Source organism: Gobio gobio, assembly GCF_949357685.1.
Source record: "Gobio gobio genome assembly, chromosome: 22".
Taxonomy (NCBI): Eukaryota; Metazoa; Chordata; class Actinopteri; order Cypriniformes; family Gobionidae; genus Gobio; species Gobio gobio.
The window spans coordinates 39,311,524-39,336,569 of NC_137118.1; the positions used below are offsets into that span (position 1 = coordinate 39,311,524).

Below are 25,046 nucleotides of genomic sequence, written 5' to 3' on the forward strand. Positions count from 1 at the left end.
TTAGATACAACACTGAATAAAATTTAATGATCGATAAGTTATGACAACATGTTTTTACATTGTTTAACTCATCAAAATAAGTTATACAAGATTCAACTCATTTTAAAAAATCAGCTTAATGTAATTTGAGTTGAAATAGCTAAAAATGGCTAAAGTGACTAAATGTTATGAATTTGTTTTTATTTTTGTATTTTTAATTTTAGCTAGCTTTAGTCATTTTGTGTGTTTTTGTGCACACCCATTTCCAGAGTTTTTTTTTCTCTGTTTTTAAAATTTTAAATAGTTTTGTATTTTTAATTTTTGCTAGCTTTAGTAATTTTGTGTATTTTTGTTAATGTATATGTATGTATGTGTATATATATATATATATATATATATATATATATATATATATATATATATATATAGTTTACTATAATAACCCTGTACATAAAAATATGTTTATATACATTGATGCATATGAAGGTTACTTGCATTAATTAATTTACTTTTTTATTTAAAATTATTTATTTAAACATTAACAAGAATTATTATTGAAAAAAATTATCAAAATGAGAATTCAGTTCAAACTCACACTTCAATCAATCAATGCAATGTAGTCATGATCTACAAATGTCAATTCATGCTCCTTTATTTTCATTTGTTTACAAATAAACGTTTTAAAATGATGAGTATGTTCTTAAATTATCTTTGTTTATGAAATGTATAAATAGCCTAGGCCTACTATATAAATGAACGCCATATCTTCTATTAGACACTTTAATGAAAATGTATTGTCTTTAATATTTAAATAAAGCGATACTATAAGAAGCCATGTAGTCCCAGCTAGCGTTGTTGCCATGAGGCAAAGCAAATCCTTCATTGCTCCTGGGAGTAAACAACTTTAATTAATTTTACCAATAGCCAATGGGTGACTGTTAATGTCTCCCCCACACCGTCACAGCCAATGAGAGACAAGAAAAGATTGTTGTTTGTTCTCTGCTCATTCCTCACAGATAGGAGGCGTCATGTTATGACGGTCTCGTTTTTAGATTTACTGGTTCTTAACACAGTAGAGAGACTAATAATATTGATTACAAAGCCCACCACGTTCTCACAACATCATTTATATGGATTTGTATGGTACATAAACAAAAAAAAAAGCAGAATTAATCCATTAACGAAGGACAAAGGCGGCCTACAGCAGCGATACACGGTGCCCGTTTTCCGCCATACGGGCCCCTCTGGTTCCGTCACACATCAGTTCACACACAGCGACAGAATACAAATGTAGGCTAATGTTAAAACAACGTCAATTCCGTTTAGAGGAAACAGCGAATTGTGAGAGGATGACTAAATAAAACTAAGCACATATGTCAATAAATACAAGACGAAAATATGCATGTAAGAATATTTATTACGATATAAAAACAGTTAAGTGAGTGCAGCATCTCTTTGTAAAGATACTTACCATATTATAAAATATAATACATATATTACAATCCATTTTATCACAATTCTAAATAAGAAAAGGTTAAAGTAGCCTAAAATGTTACTAAAATAATTGTCCACGTTTGGTTCTGTTTAGTGTTTCCTCATGTGGATTTCAGATTTTAAAAGGAACATTAAAAAGGGCAAATTTACACAATACTGACATAAAAATCCTGTGTAGTCCAATTTAGATTTCAGACGTCTCCACAAAATTGGGCTACATTAAAAATATAAAATATTTCAAATAAAAGAATCTCAAAAAAAGACCTTTTCAAGAATGCCCTAGCCTAAGTGAAAGCTAAAATAGTCTAATATGACAAATGGCGAAGTTGAATGTCGAAATGTATCGAGGATCCAATCCAGCTGTCCAGAGAGCACAAATAAGCTTTTCGCACACGTCTACATATCGAGTAACAAAAAGGAAAAATATATAGCTATATATAAACTGGCGTCGACTGAGATCTCTGTAGGTCTTTCCTGCCCTTGGAAACAGCTTGCGTTCGCAGCTTACGAAGATAAAGAGGCTTTTCCTAATTAAACACACGAGTGCCATAAAATGGCCTCATGACCCACTTCAGCCCTGGGCGGCAGGAAACGATGTGGTCACCACGTCTTCAGTCCTTTTTCTCTGGCATATTCGGAACTCAGTCCTACTTTAGACTATGACAGAGAGACAAAATCGTATTGGTGTGCATGCAATAACAAGCGTGAATCCTAAAAGCGAAAGGCAGATGGTTTCCTTGCGCAACACCACCATTCTGGCTGATAAATTGAGCCTGGCGTCGCCCCAAACGCACAGAAAGAGGGGGAAAGAGAAAAAATACAGAGGCAATGACCAAATTCCAATGATGAGATGCCTGGGTAATAAATATGTCCGTTCTCCACACTTGTGGAAAAAGCTACATATACAAAATTACATAGCCATAAATTGTGCAAAACACGACAATTTGCATACCACATACCGGTATGTGTTGCAACACTGTGACATATTCACCAGAAGATCTGAGAAACCTAAGTAGTGCGCAATCCTGCAATGCATCACGTCAAATGATCCTCTGAATGGCTGGCGAATAAACTGCACCGAATGTTCTGAAAGGGGGACGAGAGAGCACAGAGGACTGGATATTCCCTTTGTACTTGCTGATTGAAATGCCACACAGTGTTTGAGATTCTTTCTCCGACTTTAAATGGTTAGGTGGGTGCAGTCACGTCCCGGACCCGTGGCAGGCGTCCAAACTCTCAGCTTACTGCTGTGTGTGTGTGTGTGTGTGTGTTTTATGTCACAGGGTTTCCAGCGCCTTGCGCAGCAGCGTCGAGGGCGCGTTTTACGCACGAGATAATACTGCGAGTTTTGTGCAATACCATCGCTTCTCAAACAGCAAGCCCCTCTGACCACATCTAGTCAGTTTGTGTTTGCAATGGTTGCCACGTACAAAGGCAGAATCAGCTGAAACAGCGACCGACAGCCTCGCCCATAAATGGCGCAGCAACCTTTCTTTTCCACAATGATGTCCTTGTGAAGACGCCATGTTGAAAATGAGAACAGCAGAGAAGCCATTAAACAACAGGCTATTTCTGAGGTCGCTTTGGACATGGGTCAGCAAAGAGAGGTGTCTAGAATAATGATTTTTACACCTTTATCTCTTTTTTCTCTCTCACAATTATCCCCACAGGAAAACAACACTTGTAATTTTTAAAAATGAGTTTGAAACATAAATATGATTTAATGTTACCTGTTAAAACAAGAGTATTCCCAAGTCATTTAGTCAGATAAGGTCGCATAAACTATTACCTTCGGAAAGAAAAAGGACATTTTCTTTCTTCTGAATGATGAAGTGCAAGCGAGTGAATTTCTCGTGTCATTCTGTCTTCAGGAAGAGAAAGAGAGGGATTGTTTGCATATTGCAATATCTAAAAGTGCCTCAAGATTTCCAGCAGCTCCACTCGTTGGAGACTGCGCAGATTGGTGTGTTAAATGGTGAATTATGTCGAAAAACGAAGGCAGAAAAATGGTTATTGTCGTTTTCTTCCTTTTAGGCGTTGCAACCCAACCCCCTCTTTAAAGCCAGTGTTAAAGGATCCGACGATGGGAATGAAAACGTTCCTGTTTCTTCATCGTATAGGCCTGATAGAATTATTTCAACAAAATGTTAAGGTAAATATCTCTGTTAGTGTATTAATAATTATGTGTGTTTAAAGTCTTATTTATACATTATCTCTAAAGTGAACTACACACTGTAATGAGACTAATAGTGTTATGAAATGTGCCCTTGGCACAAGGTCAGATATATAGTGAGTGTTCACTTACTGAAAATACCAATTGACAAAGGGATTTCCATTCCATTGTAAAATCAGGAATACACTATTCCCAATCTGCACGTCATGAAAGATAAGTGAATTACTCTCTTTTCTTTAAATATGAAATTTACTTTAAACAAAAAAATGTTTTGATACCATACTACTGCTGTAGGATTAAAAACAGTGAGTCACAACCTGGATGAGCATTAAAACAACCACAAACCCTATCAATCATACCTGTGATTCAGCATTTTTGTAAAAGGCCAATCGTCCTTTTTCTCTATGGCCTGCCTTGTTTGCTGAAATGTGAGAAGCAATCAAATTTAAATGGATATTTAAAATAAAAAAAAAATTATACAACATGCATCTTGAATGTTCAAAGCTTGGCTCAAAACTGATGACACTTAGGGAACGCTAAAAAGAAATAGAAATTCAGTCAATTTACAGAAAATGCCTCAGTTTAATTAACAATAAAAACATTTATTTTTGCAGCTAAATAAGCAAAGACAATAAAGATAAACTTACTTATTGATTAATGCTTGGCCCTGAACAAGGCAGGGCCTTAAAAGCAGTTGGTTATTCTCATGTGTTTTTTTTCCCTCTTTTTCTTTTTACATTCTAGTTAGTAATAATATAACCAAATGCAAAATGTTTATTCAGTAGCACTTTACTAAAGAATAAAATGCTGTTATATGGGTGTGCCATGACCTAGTTTGCAGGGACAAAGATGGTTTCCAGGAAGAGAAAAAAAGTTTAAAAATGTCAAAGGGATATCATCCAACATTTCATCTTCCTTCTTCTCAGATCCTGTAAACAGAAACACTGTATGTATTAAATAGTCCATAAAAGGCTGATGAAATCAAGATTTAGATCCCTTTAGGAACAAAGGAAACCCATTTTGGCCATTGAGTCCCAATGTAGGAGAAAATGGCTGCGCCTGCATTCAGCCTTCTTTCTGCTCTCTGTAGGAAGAACTGAAGGCTGTGCTTCTAATAGCTGAATCTACCATGGTGCTTCAATCTGATTGGTCAGAGAGGGAACTGCTGTTAACCAGCCAATTGCCCAAGCACCGCAGAATATCAAACAATGTTGGGAATGGACTGAAAAATGTACCACAACTAGTATTAGAACAAGAACAAGAAAATAACATTAGGTGTTTAAATAGAATTATCACCACAGAAAAAAAACTTTGCTTTTCTAAGGTGGTCCCTCGTGAAAGTTCATTTTACTGACACATTCTGAATGCATGACTTAAAACATTTTCCGGAATAAGTGTTTAAACGGAAGCAAAACTGCATGTAGTTTTTAAACCAAGTCGTTTGGGCTTTCAGTGCGTGTCCCAATTCAGTTTTAACAACCTTCCCCAGCGCTGCTCCTCCATGTCCATCTTGTATTTAACGTCCATGTAAATCTATCGTGCAGATTCAACGCGTTCTAAACCTTCGCTTTTCTGCTCGCAATTCAAGATATTTCAACTCCCCACTCGTTTATCATACTTAACCCCATTTGTATGTTTTATCGATATCCAAACAAGAAAGCTGCTTTAGCGTAACAATTAAGAATAATAAATCGAAAGTGCGTGTCGAATGTGCTGGAGGGTTGAGGTAGTGGTGTATTGTGGGAGAGACAGAAACCCCAGACTAGAGGCACACAATATGTGTTGGCTCGCAAAAAGGAGGCAGTATCTTTAAAATCATGTAATGTGATCGGCGAAAGGTTCAATATCTAGCCTTTTTATATAAAACTACTCGATCGGGCACAACATGTCCAGACCAGGAGAAAGAAATAAGCTAAATGAAGATCACGGTAGAAGACAGAGTTCAAGTAAGCTTTCTCTTTTTTCTTCCTCTGTAATGTCTGTTTCGGGCACAGCTTCAAAACCCCCCGTTTTCTGCAACGTACTGTTTGTGTGCAAATATCAATCTTTGCGGTGTCAGTTTAATGAAGAGTACTTTCTGTGTTTGTCATCTCTTCGTTAGGTTTGGCGAACGGAATGGAGAACAGCCATCCTATCTGCAGTTCGGGAGAGAAACGAAGTCATCATTGGAGAAGTTACAAGTTGATTATTGACCCAGCGCTGAAAACGGGATCGCACAAACTGTATCGCTACGATGGACAGCACTTCAGCATGCCGGTGAGCGAAACAAGTCGTTACAACGGCCAGAACCGGATACATCGACCCGTGTATTGTCGCGCTGAATGGATATATAATATCACTCGCGTTGTAAACACCTGACACAGCACGTCAAAGAGTTTCCCCGCTGACAAACTTTCATTACCGACCACTCTTTCTTTACAAACTAAGTTAAACAACTAAGTTAAACCAGCTCCCGTTGTGCTGCGTTGGTTCTGTTGACAGCGACATGCCCGGTTTGAGCTGACGGTTCCCTTGCCTATGAAGTGTTAATAAATGTTTGTGTGTTTTGTTTGCAGAGCCCCGGAATGCCACCCGTGGACATCGTCCGAGACCCGAGAATCGGTCGTCTGTGGGCTAAGTACAAGGAGGTTGATCTCCCGGTTCCTAAATTTAAGGTAGTTCAGTCACACCCCCTGACACATGTGAGAATTTGTTCTTGAGTGTTTTCAGGTAACCGACTACAAGACGTTTGACATTCACGGGACGTTTTATACAACACATGTATTTTCTAAACTTTTAAATTAAAAAACAACTGATTTAACGGTCAGTTTCCAAGGCACGCGCTTTCATTCAAACCGCTTTTGGACAGCCGGCCCATTTCAAATGACCTCAAACACGTTCCTTTTCAAACAACCGTTTTATTCCCTCAGATCGACGAGTGTTACATTGGTCGCGTGCCCCCGAAGGAGGTCACGTTCGCCAAACTCAACGACAACGTCAGAGAGGGATTCCTCACTGACATGTGCAAGAAGTTCGGCGACATTGAGGAGGTGGACATATTGTACAATCCGAAGAACAAAAAGCATCTCGGAATAGCTAAAGTTGTATTCGGAACCGTCAAAGCGGCGAAAGATGCTGTCCAGAACCTGCACAACACGTCTGTCATGGGCAACATCATCCACGTGGAGCTGGACCCTAAAGGTAAGGATGTATTAAATATTAAAATATTGAACTGGAGACGTATAACTTTATTAATACCCGACAGAATTACACTAAAATGCAGCGTGTGTTTGTACTTTTGAATAGATTGTTTGTAACATCATGTCACGTGCGAACATTTACGTTGGTTGCTTGGTAACCACTAAACGGCATGTCAGCGGCTGAGGGATTTACTGATGTGTTTGCTTTGACGTTTTACATGAAACGCATGCGTTTGAACTATTAACTAAAGATTTAGCTGCAGTTACTAACAAAATGGCAATTGTTTTACCACAGTATAATATGAGAACAAACACTGAAGTATTTAGATGTAAAATATACTTGTTTTAGAAGATATAGGAGCTGGTTAACCACGACTTAAACAATAGTTGTGCAACTGAAAATACTTTTAATGTTAAACCCTTCGTTTAGACTCATTACTGAAAGCCAATCAGACAGAATCGACAGTAACCTTGTAAAAAGGAGATCCTAAAGGCAGGATGACAGCTGTAGTGGGTTCTCCCTCTCTTAAAGAGACAGTACCGTTTCAACTGTGATCATCAGTCACGTGAATACAAAGTGCAGTCTTTTTATACATTATACTGTCATTTTCTTATTTGATGTGTACATATAAATGATGCCTATGTATATACTCAATATATTGTACATATGAAAGTGATCAACCTACATTTTTAAAGTTTTTAGCATACAAACCATAGCATTTTAGATAACATTTAATTGTTTTAGTAAGTATTTGGCAATAGCACCTTTTTCTAGGGAAATTTACCTTTTTTTGTTGTAATAATAAAGCTCTTTCTTTCTTTCTTTCTTGCAACTAATAAATAAAATTTGCAACTAATTAATAAAATGTGTGTGTTTCTTTAAGATGTAGCCCACATTGTGTTTCAGTGATCATGTTCACCACAGCGATGTGTGTTTCTCATCCCTATGTCTAGGTGAAAATCGCCAAAGGTACTTCCAGCGCCTGATCAATGGAAATTATACCCCGCTCACTCTTCCAGTTGGTGGTGAAGACTGTGAAGTTTCTCCACGCACCTTGGCTGAAGCCCTGCTGGTAAAAACCAAACATTATGCCATTACACGTGACATTAATTATAGAAATATTGGAACACTTAAGATTTTAAGACAGTGTTTAAGTTTTTTTTTTTTCTGCATGAACAGAGCTGAGCTGTAATAAATGTGCTGACCTGAAATGCCCCCCTTTCAAGTAGCTTTGGGCAGCCAGATTAATTTTATCGAATTATAAAATGGAGTTTTGAGATTATTTTCATGTCATGTTTTATCATGACAAGTATTCGTTTTTATCTATTAGTTACCACAGAATTTTAATACAAATGGTATTCTACACCAGCACACTGTATAACATGCTGTGAGTCCCTCTCCAACAGAAAGTCTTTATCTCTAATCCAGTTTATCAGTTCAGCAGGTGGTTAAATGGACACCAACTGAAACGCACCTAATAACTGCTACTAGCAGAGAACTGCACGCTATTATTGCACTTTGAACGGTTCCCCCTCAGTTCTGGCCATTATCTCACAGTGGGTCCATATGAAAACAGAGATTGCCTTTAACTAGTGTTTATACAATATCTTTGATTAGCATGTTAATTGTTGAAGCCATTATAACTGGCCTGTGCTTTTGTTTGCAGAAAGCTTGCACCGTGAAATACAGAAACAAACGTGTTAACGTTGGTCTCATTCGCACTTTTGTGTCCGCAGGCATGCGAGCCCTCGCGAAGACTACTCGAAGGCAGTTCTTCTGCAGTTGCGGGCACAGCCACGCCGGGTGGCACCAACACGCCAATGTCCCAGGATACGGCCTACTCCAGCCTAAGGCAGGATACGCCACAGTCCCAGGGTACCCCGCACACCCCACGCCCGTCAGGCACCCCGTTCTCTCAGGACTCCAGCTACTCCAGCAGGCAGGGCACGCCAGCGTTCCAACCCAATCGTGCAGAGTCCTCGGGAGGCTACAAGGCGAGGAGACATGAAACCAAATTCCAGGACGCCTACAACCGCAGACCGGAAAGACACTACGTCCACGGCACAGGAGGGGCGCACCGTGGCAACGCAGAGCAACCACCTAGTTTTAAGCAACATCAACCACCCGAGCCTCCGTCGCCTGTTTTTGCTCACACGCCACCGCCACCATCCAGTGCGAATTTCAAAACTTCTTTCTCTCCTTATCAGCCGCCAATGCCCCCAGTTTACACTCACACAGAGCCCTCCTTCCACCAGCCTGTTCAGCGGGAAGTGGATTATAGGAGACCGCCTCAAGCCCCACCTCCCCCGAGCGCCGACTTCATGCCTGTCAGAGACAGGCCTGCAACGCCGCCTATCCCCGAGCCTCCCCCTGCGCCAGAGACCCAACCAGCTACGCCTCCTCCCTCCACGCCAGAGCCCTGCCCGTCGCTGGGTACCCCCACCCAAGAGTCCGGACGCAACAGCCTGGACTCCCGCATAGAAATGCTCCTTAAGCCCTTCCTGAACGAGCGTGGAGACTCGGACGCTGAGGTGCGCATGGACGGGAGCCCGATCTCCTCATCGTCCTCGCAGCTCTCCCCCATCCCACCGCTAGGGCTCTCGCGGCCTTCAAGCACCGGCCTGGAGGACATCAGTCCTACCCCGCTTCCTGACTCCGATGATGACGAACCTATCCCTGGTACTGCTTCCCTGTTGACGAACTCTAGGGCCAGTAAAAACAGTCCAGGAGAACCACAGACGCCCATAGACCAAATGGACACGGTAAGACCTGAGATGCACGCTATCTTTACACATCTGATGTCGAGTCAAGTTGCATTTATTTATGTAATACAGATTGTTTCAAAGCAGCTTCACAGTAATAAAAAAGAAAATAACCGTATTAATGTTGCAAAGTTTAAAACATACAATTTCAGCTATAAAAAAGATAATAGTGTCATTAGTTTAGTTCAGTGTTAGTTCAATGTCGTGAAGTTCATTAGTCATGAAACAAATTCAACTAAAAAGCAGCTCTACAGAACATAATAGAGTTATACTGTTATTATTAAGATTCAGGGTTGAGTTTGTTTAGTTCAGTCTTTAACTAAGTAGCAATGCTTCTAACCTAGCTACACCTAGGTAGGGGGGGGGGGGGTGCCAGCGAGTAGCAACAAAATGTTTTTTTAGCACTTTGTATTGCACATTAACAGGCATCATCAAATGCACTCTCCTGAAATGTGCCCCTTTTCAAGTAATATTTTTTTCTTGAATTTGTTTGTTCTGATGGAATAAAAATATTATTCATAAGTGGCAATAAATCAGTCTTTTGTTTTTTAAACTGATGCAATAATGTTTTATGTGACACATTTGTAGTTACATGCTGCTGTTTAGTGCTGTTTTAGACTTTTGTGCCAGATTGCAACAGTAAATGATGTTATCTGATATATTTACTATAGTTTTTGCATAAACTTTGATATTTTTAAAGAAATTGCCCCTAAATGGGTTCAGTGTAGCTAACTACCTGAATGCTTTTGATGCGTTGATAAATATGATATTATGAATAGCTGTATGGAGGGTTTCAGGACCCAGGAGAAATGTAGGAGGCAACCTCACTCATCTTCCTTTAAAGAGGCTCTCTAGTGTACTTTCCGTTTTGTTTCATATTTTAGCAAAAGAAGAAATTGTGCAATCTGGCTTAAAAAAAACAAACAACTTTTTCTTTTTGTTTTGTTTTGAAATCTCAAAGGCGTAACATGTTTTTTTCTTCCTCTTGATTTTATTTATATTCCAGTGTGCAATGTTTTGTGGTGCTTATTTGAACCCATAGGTCTAGGCAAGAGACTTCTTGGCATCAGTGTTTGCTTGAGATTTTGCAACTCAACTGTTTGTGACATTTCAGCAGCATGCTGAAAAATAGAAAGTTTAGCCTGGCACAGTAAGTCCTACATGTTAATCTGTACCAAATAGTCTAAGCATTGCATTCCATAAAACAATTTGAGAATCTTGGCCGTCTGCAGCAAGGGCATAAATGTTCAGTGCATAATGAGGCTCTGTCTTGTAAATGAACTTGTTTGCATTACAGCCCCCAGCTCTGAATTGCAAACCCATGAAATATGATCCTACTGTGGATGGCGCTTATGTGCAACACACTTTCACTTCCTCTTACACGTAGTACAACACGAGAAACAATGCACAGCCGTTAGCTCACTTTTGTGCTTTACTTCCTGCTTAAAAGCTCGACCATCAGGATAGTGCTGTTATTACATCTCCAAAACCATTCGTTCAACAAGAGCTATGTCATATTTGAAAGTGTTTAGATGCCTAGATTCAAACTACCTGTAATCATGTGTTTCAAGAGATTATTTCTATTGCTTGTCACGTGTTTTAATTGTCAACTGCAAGTATTTAAAATGTATAATTTTGAATTGGAGTACCAAAGTTACTCAAATAAAATAAAAATGTATGTAAAAGCTAATTCAAAATATGAATTAATACTATAATAGTATACAAATAATACAAAAACAACACAAGCTTGTCACTTGTAATGGTTGTACACCCAAAAATGACAGTTGTGTCATCATTTACTCTCCCCCAAATTGTTCCTGTATGAATGTCTTTCTTCTGCTGAACACAAAAGAAGATATTTTGAAGAACTTTTGAAGTCATATACACAATATAATGCTCATTAATAGCAAGATCAAGTTAAATAAGTATGAATTCAGGTCACAAAAGTTGTCAAACTAAAGGCAATATAGACCATAGATTGTTTATCTCCCTGTTTGCTTTGCACGTGACTAGTTTGTGCTCTAATGCAACAGATGTTTGTGTTTTTATTACACAGGGCCATCAGTCATCGGGTGAAGACATGGAGATTTCTGATGACGAGATGCCTGGCACACCGATTGCTAGTGGGGACTGTGCCAAAAGCATTGTGGTCAACTCTGCAGTCTCTCCGATGCAGACAATCCCCATGCCCCCGCCAGGGTTCCCCCCACTGCCCCCTCCACAGACGGGCTTCCCTCTGCCGCCGCCTCCTCTTCCACCCCATTCATCCGTTCCGCACCTGGCTGGCCCACATCCGATGCTACACCCGTTGGCCCATTACCCCCCTGGCATGATGCCCATTATGCAGGTGGACCTGATGAGCGCCTTACCACAGTGGGGCAGCGTTCACATGTCCTTTCAGATGCAGACTCAGATGCTAAGTCGCATGGCGCAGAGCCATCGACAGTACCCTTACCCTCACTTCATCAGCGAAGCTGCTGCAAATGCTGGTGCTGCTGCTGCCGCCGCCGCTGCCATGCAATTTGGGGGCCCGTATCCACCTCTGTCTATGGTTGGTGCCCCTGCAGGCACTGTGGGGCACGGGCAACCCTGGCCCCAACCCAACATGCCCAAGTTCAACCCTGCTGTTCCCCCTCCAGGCTATGAGCACCAAAAAGAAGACCCACACAAAGCCACTGTGGATGGAGTGCTTATGGTTATTGTCAAAGAGCTGAAGGCCATCATGAAAAGAGATCTCAACCGTAAGATGGTGGAGGTGGTGGCCTTCAGGGCGTTTGATGAGTGGTGGGACAAACAGGAGCGGTCGGCTAAGGTAAGCGCCATTTCGCAAACTCAGGCCTGTTTTAAATGTTACATGATACACGTTGCCGGTAATGTAAATACTTTGTAAATGAATCATAACAAATGCAGCAAATTTGGTTTTCAAGCTTTTGAAGTCAGGCCAGGTACAAAATCACTGTCAAGTTGATTAGTGCCTTTCATAAGTACTGTTTCCCTTTATTTGGAGTGTTGGACAAGAATTAATTTAGAGTGTTGCATCACGGTACGTTTAGCCTAAATGTTTTTGAACTGCACTAATAGTGCAGAGTGAAATACGACAAATCAGTCTCTGTTTGGTAGCAAGAATGTTATTAGTCATGTCAATAGTTGATCAAATAAATGTTTTTGACCTGTAAAAAGTATTAATTTATAGATTAGATTAGCATCCAATTAGGCGTGTAAATCGGACGGTTCATCACAATTCGATACGATATCAATTCCCATAGCCAACGATAAAAAAATTATCGTTACCTCAAAAAGTTCTGCGATTACGATACGGCTTCGATTCAGCCGTAAATCACTCAATATTTCGATTTTATGATATTATGTGCCTATTTTACACAACCAGTTAAATTTTTTATTAACTCACAACTGCAACCAAAATATATAATAGAAATATTTTTCAAAATGTCACATCCTGCACCCTCATTGGGATAAAATTCACACCGTAATCTAATGACAGCTTATGACATGACAACAGTCAAGAAAGTATTTTAGGCTTCTGTGCTAAAATATGTAATGTCAAAAAACTGATAAACAAGTGGGGGAAAAATGTAAATGTAAATACGATAAAATTAAAAGACATTTCTTTTAAACGTATAGCACAGATTTTTAATGAAGCATATTATGGGTAGGACAGAACAAGATATGCTATTAATATTCTTTCATTGTACAAAAGTACTATATGAAAGGCTCCAATAAAGAGTGGTACAAAAAGCACTTATGCGCATTCCGTGTGCAGAATGATGCGCTTGAAGCAACACAGTTTTAAATTGCAGTTACTATGTGTGAACTGAAGAACGAATCCTAGCGATTTATCCTCCTTTTATGCAAAACCATAGACCTTTATCTACTGAAGCACAAAAATAAGTTAACGAAGACTCAATTCAGTGGCCTATTTGTGCGCTGTGCGCAGTTCCATCGACTATCCCGAGCGTCTTTCACAAGCTCTGAAAGGCAATTTAAACGAGAATGCACGCATTGGCGATAATGCATAGACAGTGAAAATGTGGAGAGTGTTAAAACAAAAGTGCCTCTGAAATATATAAATAGCCGACAGGAATTGATTTTTAACGTGTTGCATCAATGGATCTTATCGTTAGACTTTACATTGACGTATTGTTACACCCCTGCTGTTCCAAATAAATTCTATTTAAGGTTTTATTTAAATTCTTACAAACCCATTTATTGCTTTTCATTTATGTTGGTAAGAAAACATTATCTTTGGGGCAGATAGTAGTAGACAAACTTGGGCAATTGTAAAAAAATAGGGATGCACCGATGTATCGGCCGCCGATATTTATCGGCCGATCTTTGATCAATTTACAACCATCGGCTATATCATGAGAGAGGCCGATATAACAAACCGATGGTTTATTAATGAACTGCGTGAAGGCACTGGGCTGTGTGTCTGCTGCATAATCCAAGATTATATGTAATATTCCTGCTGCGCTGCTGTCTGTGTTTTAATGTTTATCAAACAACTAAAGACCAACAAACAAAAAAATGAATTGCTCACTACTCTTGAATAAACTTTCAGAAGGATTCATTTCTGCGATGCGGACAACGCAGACAGAATCCAGTCATAAAAACGGAATTTACTGCATTATCCGGAATGTTTTTATTAATAAATAAAACTTTGGTCAGTCACTTAAATCAAGCGCGATCTATACTAGTGTCTGTGAATATTAAGCCGCAAAAAGACTGTTTAAATATGAATCCTGCATGTTTCTCTGTCTCTGTGAATTAATGAAGACGCCCGGATTCATTTAGCCGAATGTTTTCCCTTTCTCTCACACACACACACACACACACACACTGAAACTCGCTGTGTTTTTCAGCCTCTGCCACCTCAATATGAGACACGAATGCATCTCCAGTCACTTCAGGAGCATTTTACCGTTTTATTCGACAAAATCTATCGTCATATCTAAACACACACACAGGAACTCGATGCACACGGCAACCCGTCAAAATAATAGTTCAGTTTAACAAACCAAAATAAAAGTTCAGTTTAACAAAGTAATTGTGACAGGATTAATGTTGTACAGAAGAGCTACGTCTCAATATAATAATAATATATGCATTTAATTTACAAAGTGAAGAATATGCAGTGTTATTTAACATTAAACCTACTTAAAAAGCACTGTTTATTTCATATTTTCTGTTGTGTGTATGTATGTATGTATGTATGTATGTATGTATGTATATATGTGTATATTATATATATACACACAATGTGTGTGTGTGTGTTGTCCTGCTGAATGTTAAAAGGATCCAGTGTATATTCATTAGAAATTATTTGATAATGCAGCAATAAACTAGCTAGTTGGCTATAAGTTAATGTAATGTTTGTTGTTGTTGTTTTTTTAATTTATTTTAAATGACAAAATTTCAAATAAAAGGGCAAGTGACAAATATCGGTATCGGCCAATAATTGTTTGTTAAAATCGGTATCGGCCCCCAAAAAATCATATCGGTGCATCCCTAGTTAAAAATATGATTTTACTTTAATCTTGCTCTAAATAATATGATAGCTTATTACAGAACTGAATGTTCCCTAAGTCTTTTGGAACAATTAGTCAAAAGGAAGTTTTCAAATGATGGAACGGCTTAACCTGAGGACATATCATTATACTAACAGAATTATCTGACACCATCATGTTTCTGCACCTGCAGGCTACACTTACACCTGTGAAGACAGGTGAGGGTAAAGAGGAGGAGAAAGAACGAGCCAAACCCAAAGAGACTATATCCTCTAGCTTACTGGAAAACTGGAATAAGGTTGAGGGTCTGGGCTTCGAGGGAATGGGTCTCAGCATCGGCCTGCGCGGCGCCATCCGGTTACCATCCTTCAAGGTACCAAACTACCACCCTGTTTTTTTGTTAGTGTGCTGTTGTGCTTTTAAGTTGCTCATTATCAATTGCTACTAATTTTTTTTGGCAGGTTAAGAGGAAACAACCCCCTGAACCGACATCCAGCAATGACAACAAGAGGGTGCGACCATCCACACCGGTCGATGATGAGCTGGAAGATGAAGGTGTGTGTGCTTGACATACCTAGTTAATTTAGCAAATTACTGATCTTCAAATGTGTTAAATCGTTTCATGCCATTTCTATAAACTAACTCTGTAAGGTTGGTTCTCAGAGTCAGAAAGAACAGAGCTTCGCATGGACGGCTCCAGAACGGATGGCAGTGGTTCTTCTGCTAAGCGAAGGCCAGCCAGGCCTCTGGAGCTGGACAGCGAAGGTGAGGAGGAGGAGGAAACCTCTGGTAAAGAGGAGTCATCGCTTTCAGACCATGAAGAGGAGCCAGTAGAAGATGCCTCTAAGAGGTTGTCCTCTGGCAAGGTGAGCACCAATCCACAGTACTTCGAAAGGGGAAAGTAAAAGTACTATTTTAACAGTTTATAAAAGGACTGATAATCGAGATTTCGACCAAGGTAATTGGCATCTGTGATAGTTTTAACCAGGTGTAGTTATCAGGCTGCATTGGAAACTTGTATTTGAGCCTAACATTACCAAAAAAACCTTGCCTTCATAGGATATTGAGGATGAGGAAGATGGCGAAAAGAAGAGCGAATCAGACTCCAGCGAGAGTGAATCATCTGACTCATCAGATGACGGTAATGACTATTAATGGCGAGAGGTTGATGAATATTGTGCCCTTGTGGGCAATGTAATGGGCCTGAGGTAATGACCTTCACCATTTTTCCTCCCACAGAAGCTTCTAGCTCATCATCCTCCAAATCTGATTCTGATTCCTCTGGGAGTGAGAGCTCGTCTGACTATGAATCGAGTTCGGAGGAGGAAGAAGAAGAAGAGGAAGAAGAAGAGCAGGCAGTGGGAATAGAGGATGAAGATGAAGACGACGCACAAACCTCTTCGTCATCTTCATCTTCCTCATCGTCGTCCTCTAATGTAGAAGAGTTTGTTGATGTAAAATCCCCCAGTACCCCCTTAGGACCACCACCAGAAGATGAACCAAGTGAGTTGAGCAGACAGGAGGTGTTAGACAAGGCAGAGATAGATCACAAACATAGTATGGTGAGCTCAATCAAGCCTGGAATTAATGATGTGCGGCCCCCATCTCCCAAAGGTTTGCCAGGTCAGACTCTTGACTGTTTTTTAACTTCATGTTCCTATAGCAGTTGATTATTGTGTTGATGAGGTCCGATCATGATTGGTTGTCTCTTTCAGTTGATGAACCCAACATCGATTTGGAGGTCAATATTCCAGTGCCCAAAGCTGAAACCAACCTGGATGATGTCGGTAGCTTGCGGCCACCCACCCCAACAGGTTCGTTTGCAGACAGTGATCAGGACACCCGACCAAAGATCCCTGCAGAAGACGTCCCCAGAACCCCTGGTCGTGATGGCCCAGTTCCCCTAGAGTCAGAGGCCTCAATCCCTCGGTCTCTTCCTACACCTTCCATGCACCTTCCACTTCCCCCCAATCATACCCTTGAAGCACGAACCCTGCTGCCGCCCCGTGAAGCTTTTCCAGATATGCCTGTCCGTGGGCGGTTGCCTACGGAAGAGGACATCCCACGCACACCAGGGAGAGACCTCATGGACAGACCCCGGGGTTTGGGCAAGTCTCAGAGCACTGATACGGTTCCTGTCACACCAGGTAGTGACGCTCCACTAACAGGTAACAGCTTGAGCTCGCCGCATATTCCTGGCAGCCCTTTCTCTTACCCTGCTCAATCCCCTGTCCTCAGCGCTGGTATTCCTCGGACTCCGGGTAGAGATCTTACTTTCACCCCAGCTTTCCCTGACTCTGCTGCTTTATCTGCAGGCCTTCCCATTCTCAGGAAGGCCTCGTCAGAGAGCTTGGAGGAGAAGTCTGTCTTTAAAGAGCCTCAACTCAGTGCCTCTCCCCAGGCCAGCCTATCTAACAATGCAGCTTCTTCCCCAATCCCTGGTCCTTCCCTTCCTGCTGCTTCACTTCAGGAGCCAGCTCTGCCTCCCCATGGCTCCTCTCCCACTTCTGTGGAGACTTCCTCTCCTGCTGCTCCTAAAGATCTACCTGTTCCAATGATAGATGTTCCTGTGCCCTTAGATGCTACACCAAGCAAGAAAAAACCGGGACGTCCCACCAAGTCTAAAAAGCTGCCCGTTGAGTCCCCTCAAGACTCTGAAGAACCTCCAGCTCCATTGTTGGACTCTTTACCTCCAGACCTACCAGTAAATGACATGTACCCAGACCGCCATTTAGACACCTTCAAAGGTGAAGATGGGGATTCCACAGCCTTGGAGGAAGAGGAAAACCAAGCCCAGACAGTCATACCTGAGGTGGAAGACAGGATGTTTTACGTCGAGGAACCTGTTCAGAAGACGCGGCGACAGAGGCGGGGCTGGCAGGAGCTGTTGTTGTCCATGCACTCCCCTGTGACGTCACCACGCTGCCCCAGCTTCTTGCCTCGCTCAGAATTTGAGGAGATGACCATCTTGTATGATATCTGGAATGATGGCATTGACGAGGAGGACATCCGATACCTTAAGACCACTTACGACAAGTTGCTTGAGCAGGACAATGGTAATGACTGGCTCAACGACACCCTCTGGGTCCACCATCCTCATATCCTTTACTGCTTCAGTCTTAAGGTGTGGTCAAAGTGAAAAAAAAGGCCCACTGTCTATTATCAGTAGTGTAGCGATGTAGGTAGCACAGCTCACACAGAAGTTACTTTCATACCAAGCAGCTCTCTGTTGGTCAATGCAGTTAATTTGTGTGACCCAACTTGAAAATCTGTTTGGAGAACACACAGTAACATCTGCAGGCCTAGTGGCAGTGAATAGAATTAAATAAATAAAAAATGGAAGCTTTCAGAGTGTTTAGAAAACCTGTTTAGAAACAGTAATTTCAGTTTTGTTTGGAATATAATTTAAAACGGTAATTCTATTCTGCTACTCTTGTTTTTTGTGACTAGGGACATACATTCTACACCCCTAGTGGCACCAAAAAGAGTAGCGGCTTTTTTGCATCCGAAATAGCACAGTGTTTAAAAAAAAAAAATTGTGAATAGCTTACTTAGACGCAGTATTATAATAACAAAATAATTACATACACTTAAATGTTATTTGCTAGTATTTGCAAACCTGTTATGTGGAGATATATCTGTTCCTGTAAAGAAAGCTGTATTTCCTTGACTCCTCTGAACCTACCAACATGGGCAGTGCATCGGTGGTGAAGAAGAAGCGGAAAGAGGATGGTTTACGAGACCATGTCACCGGCTGCGCCCGCAGCGAGGGCTACTACAAAATCGACAAGAAAGACAAAATGAAGTACCTGGACAGCTCACGCCTGCAGTCCGAAGAGCCTGATGTGGACACGCAGGTGGGCTGCAGTGATAAAATACTGAAGTTTACTCACAATCAATACTTCATTAAGCTGGTTTGCTGAAGCTGGCCCTGACATGATTGTGTTTGTGTGTGTGATTCCAGGGGAAGAGTATTCCAGCACAGCCCCAAGTGTCCACTAGGGCAGGTTCAGAACGGCGGTCTGAACAGCGTCGTCTGCTGTCGTCCTTCAGCTGTGACAGTGACCTCCTCAAGTTCAACCAGCTCAAGGTAGGACAAGCAAAAACCAGCTATTTATATTTTGCAAAACATCACCAATCATCAATCATCTAATGACTCGCAACGTTTCCACAGTTCCGTAAAAAGAAGATCCGGTTCTGTAGAAGTCACATTCATGACTGGGGATTGTTCGCCATGGAACCTATTGCTGCTGATGAGATGGTTATCGAATATGTTGGCCAGAATATCCGACAGGTAAGTGCAAAGCCAACCAGACTTTTAGCATCACTGCTTTTCGTGTCGTCTGTTTGTAACCGTCTCATCCCCGTTTTTTGCAGGTTATTGCAGACATGCGAGAGAAGCGCTACGAGGAAGAGGGCATCGGCAGTAGCTACATGTTCCGTGTGGATCACGATACCATTATAGATGCAACCAAATGTGGCAACTTCGCCCGCTTCATCAATCATAGTTGCAATGTGAGTTTTGTGCATGTAAATTTTTTTTAACCCTCTGGGGTTCTTCATTTATGGGTCACACTCAGGTCCTTCAGGTCAAAAATGACCCGGAGGGCGGGATTAAGATAAAAAAGATTTGAGTAAAATCAATGAAATATATTTTTGTTCAATAATATTTTTTCTTTTCTTTTTTGGTGTTTTGAGATAATTTTATGATTTATAATTAATATTTATGCAATAATTATGACCCATTTTTTCCCATTGAATATAATCCAAATATATATATAATATATATAATTATAATTATAATATATAAAATTATATAATATAATTTTTTTATTAAAGCTGTATTTCATTTTAGAGTCAAGTTTGGCCTCATGAAAGCAATATTTTAAATGAGATCGGTGCCATCCGGTAGACACATTGAGCATTTGTATCACGCAATACCACTATAGTGGATCTTGCGTTTTATAAATATTAAACAAAATCGTAGCTTCATCGGAATGGTCCGAAACTTGGTGACTTTAATTGGTATTAAAAAATTGGGGACAGGGTTTGAAAAGTCTTAAGTGGTCGTAAAAAAAATAGTCACACTCAGGGCCTTCGGGTCAAAAATGACCCCCATAGGAAATTAATGGGAAATTAGTTTTTTTGTGCATACAATCTACAAATCAGCCAGGATGCAGAAAAAAAGGACTCAACAGTGAAGGGGTGTATCTTTAAAACATCAAGAGTGGAAAACAGACAAAAAAACTCACACACACACGCTAGGGATGGGTCGCGATTTTCAAATATTCGATTAGTTGATTTAATTATAGAATATCGAATAGTTTGTGCGATTATCGTCCCAAAAAAAATGCTGATGTGGTGGTGACGCGTTCATGTAACCAGAGGGAGGCGCTGCCAATAACGCACCTAAAAGCTGTCAGTCAGCTCTCAGGGTGTTTTATACTGGGCAGGATTGCTGCGGTCCGAGTCTGATTCTTCCCTCCGCCTCCGCAGCGTTGGTCTGGTTTCACACTCAACTTGAACCCTGGTGCGTTTGCGTTCATCTTACGTCATCACAAACGTGCACGGGCATGATAGAAAACAGAATGTGGGTCAAAAAAAAAAAAAAAAAAAAAAAATATATATATATATATATATAATTTTTATTATTATTATTAATTTGGTGCTATTATGTGCAGCTGAGTAAACAACACTTGGGTTTACCGTATGTGTGTCGCTTGAAGGCGGCTTTGCTGCTTGCAAACAGACTCTTTTGAGGAGACGGTGAATTGCCATTAATTTGCTGCCCTGATTGCACTCTATGCGCGAATACACTGCAGGCTCGCTCTCGCGATCATATCTCAGGTAAATCATCAACACTATCATCACTTACATGTATGTTATTGAACTAATGACATTGTAATCGGCTAAAACGCATGCGCTGGTTACTTTTCTTCCAGAACAAGTGCGCACCCGAGTGTTGTTTGCACATTCACGTGAATCGTGGCACAGCTCCGAGAGCAACCGAACTCCGGTTGTGTGTTCTCGGGTTCGGTACCTCAGTGCACACCAAGCTCTGTATGTAAGCTTTCTCATTAGCAATTTTTCATGCGAACCATGCTCCATTTCAAACTGAACTGCCAGAGTAAAAACACCCTGAGACAACAGAAGAAGAACACATCGCCTAACGCGCACACTGTAGACTTGTGGCCCTGGTAACTTGGGGCAATGTCAAATAACATTATGTTTCAGGATGTCACAATAATTATATGGCTTGAGTTGATATAGCCTATTCCCTAATGAATTAAACAGTTTGTTATCATACAGATTGAGAGCGTAATGGTCTCTCTCCCTCTCTCTCTCTGTTTATATGTGTGTAGCCTTTACATGCGTGCATGCGGGGGAGGAGTTGCGATTTTCGAATAAAAATCGAATAATTCCCAGCGATCTTCGAATATTATTTTTGCTTGAAATGCCCATCCCTAACACACGCACACTTATACACACAAAAACACACGCACACACAAATGAACGCGTGCCATTCCAAAAGCTAATTGTGTTTTTGTGTGTGTGTGTGTGTGTGTTTTTTTTGTCTGTTTTCCACTCTTGATGTTTTAGAGATTCACCCCTTCACTGTTGAGTCCTTTTTTTCCTGCATCCTGGCTGATTTGTAGATTGTATGCACAAAAAAACTCTGTATTTTTGCCAATTTCCCATTAATTTCCTATGGGGGTCAGTTTTGACCCGAAGGTCCTGAGTGTGACTTTTTTTTACGACCACTTAGACTTTTCAAATCCTGTCCCCACTTTTTTGGGTGTTCATATACCAAGTACCAATAAAGTCACCAAGTTTCGGACCATTCCGATGAAGCTACGATTTTTTTTTTAAATTTATAAAACACTTCGGGTCATTTTTGACCCGAAGTACCCAAGAGGGCTAAACAAGGGGTCATTTTGAAGGTGTAAACCATATTGACCGTGTCCTTCTTTGTGTCTCCCAGCCAAACTGTTATGCCAAGGTCATCACTGTGGAATCGCAGAAAAAGATCGTCATCTACTCCCGGCAGCCAATAAATGTTAACGAGGAGATCACCTACGACTACAAGTTCCCCATTGAGGACGAGAAGATCCCGTGCCTCTGTGGCGCAGAGAACTGCAGGGGAACCTTAAACTAACCCTAGCAGATAGGTGAGAACTTTCTTAAATACATGCACTGCCCCACAACAAGCCCAGACGCCCCGCGTCTTCTGGAGCTACAGAGGAAATAGTGGGCGAGATCATCCAATGGATATATCGTGCAGCTAAGTGTCTGGGACTTCTTTTTTGTACTTTTTCATGATTGTTTACGAATTACAGGTGCTCTTTCAAGCAGAAAAAAAGAGTTTTCTACCACTCTTCCATTGACCTTTATGGAAATGGACATCCCCCCTCCCAAATGTTTGGGCACCAAGTGTATTGTCTGCCCATTTGGCACAGTTTGTCTTTCCTGTGGAGCTCCTGCTCCTCATCAGTCTTTTTCCTCTGCGGTTTGGTTTGGAGAGACCTCCCGTCCCTTGAACTCTCACCCTGAGCACTTTAAGCTGCTCATGTCTGTCCCACACGCACAAAATTCTACAGTTTTTTTTTTCTTTTCGTCCTTGTCCTCCAAGCCCCAAAAGATTAATTCAGGATGAAGATTAGTGTATTGCCAGACACTGCAACAGCCCAGAAGATTTGGCATTCAGCATGACACTAACCAACGTCAGGGGTATTGGGTCAGTTGTGTTCACTTTGCAGAACATTGAACGAAAGCACACCTGTGCCGGCCACAAAACAAATCAGTAGAAAAAGGGCCACAGCTCAGGCAAATTTACACAAAGTGAAACGCTCCTACGATATTTCAGCGCTGCATATGGCACCTACAGACCGGACCATTTTTTGTAAAGGATCAAAAGCAAATCAAACAATACACTACACTTAATTCTTTCGTTTATTCAAGCCATTTTATATCTGTAATCTGCTCATTTGAGTGTGTCTGCTGCCCCCTATCTTCTGTAAGGTGTAAAGGCAGAAAGCTGCTCATCCTAGATTCCACTTTTAAGCTGTAGTATTAACTCTGCATGTGTCATGTCAGCTCACTATTTCACAAGATAAACATGCGGAGATCCAATTGGCTTATTCAGGCACTGGTGCTGAATATTCTATTACGGAGCGAATCTCGCCAATAAGATGCTGCTATTCTGCAAACGTATATCCCTACTTTTCTCCACCAGTTCACTTTAAGATGGCAAAATCCACCTGCACTGGTTTTAGGTCAGTTAGCATGGGGTTTTCATAGTATTAGGAGTTCTCTGTGAGTGCGGTAACAGTCGCACAGCACTGATGCTTTTCAAAATGTTTGCCAGACACCAATTCATCTAATAATCTAAGTAGTTGCACTGGTGTTTAGGATAGCAGACCCTGGAGTATTAGGTCCGTTTAACCTGAAAACGTCTGCAGTGGACACAGAAAATCAAGTACGAAGTCGAATACAGTGCCAAATGTGTACTTTAGAGTGTCTCGGCTCCAAAGGCAAACCTTTGTCCTCCTGTATGTGTGTGTGTGTGTGAGAGAGAGAGTGTGTGTGTGTGTGTGTGTGTTTGTAAGGATGACCTAAGCTCACTGGTACTTCGGGCGACCCTTTTGAGTTCCTTCTGCATTTTGCTCAGTATTTAACCATCAAAATGTATGTCTAAACAGCTATTACAGCTTCATTCAGCCAAATGTCCCTTTGAAAGCAGAAGACTCTCTGATCTGCAAAGCAGCATGGAGACTGCGTTCATCTTTATGATCTGGTTCTTTTAATAAATGCACTAGAGGCTTCCAACCCCATCAAGCCAAATGGCACTCACAAGACCAAGCTATGAAACGCGTCCTTCACGTTAAATCACTCACAGGGTAAGGTCTCCCAGCTTTTTTGTTGTTTTTCTTTTTAAATATGTTTATATTGTACAGGATATGATGGTTTGTACAAAGGAATGGGTCTTTTTTATCTCGATGGGGAGTGATGATGCATCGTTCTGCTTTTATGAGCGACAAATGGAGTATTTAAAATGACTATTTTTCAGGGATCGTTATAAAAAAAAGGGGTTGAATAGCTAATTTAAAGACAATGATGCATCTTGTACATAACACAGATTTGTACTTCCTTTTGAAAGATTGTTTCTTGTAGAAACGTCTTTTTTTTCCTGCCCATTTTCCTTTGGATTCTTATGTGTAAATACTTTAACTGTGAATATATAAATATAAATATATATATTTTTGTTCCTGAGGATTTGCTACAGTGTCACGGCTCGGAAAGGTCTAATCGACAGCGAGTGCAGAGAGCTGGTGGCAGTATTTTCAGCTTGTGTCAAGCTTTAATTTTTATTTTTGGTTGTAAATTCTATGAAAATCTGTTTGCAGTGTGGGGGAAAAGCATTATCGTTCAGATATGATGGCAAGGGACATTGGTGAAATTGGCCTTTATGCCCTGTCTATTTATTATACCACAAATGTATGGAAAAAAGATCATGGAAAAAATAAAGGATTTTTTTTCAGCTGCTTTGTCTTGTGATTAATCTTTTAACGACGTGTCACTTTTATGTAATGTTGCATGTTTTCTCAGGGTCAGTTCCTGTTAGCAGGAACAGGATTTAAAAATGTGAGTTTAATTAGAATTAATAACTTCACATGTTTGTGTCAGTAGGAGGTCTCGGCACGCTCTGGTCTCACCATCTGCCCTTCATATTGCCTCGCATCAGAGCTCTATTCATAGGTTTACCCTTTATAAAAGCCCTTGAGTCATTTAAAAGGATTCAGCTTGTGTTTGTAATGTATTTATGTACATTACAAACATTAGCCCACTCCCCTCCCACAAAATCAGATGTCAACTAAAATATACCATAAAAGTAGTTTCTTAACAATTATTTATTGTATACACCACATACATTAC

The 25,046-nt window shown here is 40.6% G+C and overlaps 1 protein-coding gene and 1 long non-coding RNA gene across 3 annotated transcripts; one reads left to right on the forward strand and one right to left on the reverse strand.

Moving 5' to 3' along the window:
* Positions 1-1,378: 1,378 nt before the first annotated feature.
* On the reverse strand, positions 1,379-4,732 carry LOC307118617. Its single transcript, XR_013815561.1, has 2 exons — positions 4,294-4,732; positions 1,379-4,067 (listed from the first exon to the last, which is right to left on the reverse strand). It is a non-coding gene; the product is annotated as an uncharacterized lncRNA (long non-coding RNA).
* A 655-nt stretch (positions 4,733-5,387) lies between these two features.
* Positions 5,388-24,650, forward strand: setd1ba (SET domain containing 1B, histone lysine methyltransferase a). Of its 2 annotated transcripts, XM_079804282.1 has the most exons (19): positions 5,388-5,592; positions 5,748-5,902; positions 6,202-6,300; positions 6,556-6,826; positions 7,780-7,898; positions 8,563-9,588; positions 11,645-12,400; positions 15,307-15,486; positions 15,575-15,668; positions 15,777-15,979; positions 16,173-16,254; positions 16,353-16,736; positions 16,829-17,281; positions 17,693-18,210; positions 18,794-18,970; positions 19,078-19,203; positions 19,288-19,407; positions 19,491-19,628; positions 22,096-24,650. In XM_079804282.1, the coding sequence occupies exons 1-19, from the start codon at positions 5,532-5,534 to the stop codon at positions 22,267-22,269; spliced, it is 5,136 nt and encodes a 1,711-aa protein (XP_079660408.1). In that variant the 5' UTR covers positions 5,388-5,531; the 3' UTR covers positions 22,270-24,650. The 2 variants fall into 2 exon arrangements, with proteins under 2 accessions (XP_079660408.1, XP_079660407.1); XM_079804281.1 differs by having other exon boundaries at positions 16,829-18,210.
* Positions 24,651-25,046: the final 396 nt, after the last annotated feature.

Bases quoted from the DNA above. Each gene is read 5' to 3' on its own strand.
- setd1ba (XM_079804281.1), top strand. From the start codon at position 5,532: ATGTCCAGACCAGGAGAAAGAAATAAGCTAAATGAAGATCACGGTAGA. The intron at 16,255-16,352 runs GTAATGACTATT...TTCCTCCCACAG, and splicing joins ATCTGACTCATCAGATGACG to AAGCTTCTAGCTCATCATCC. The intron at 19,408-19,490 runs GTAAGTGCAAAG...CGTTTTTTGCAG, and splicing joins TTGGCCAGAATATCCGACAG to GTTATTGCAGACATGCGAGA.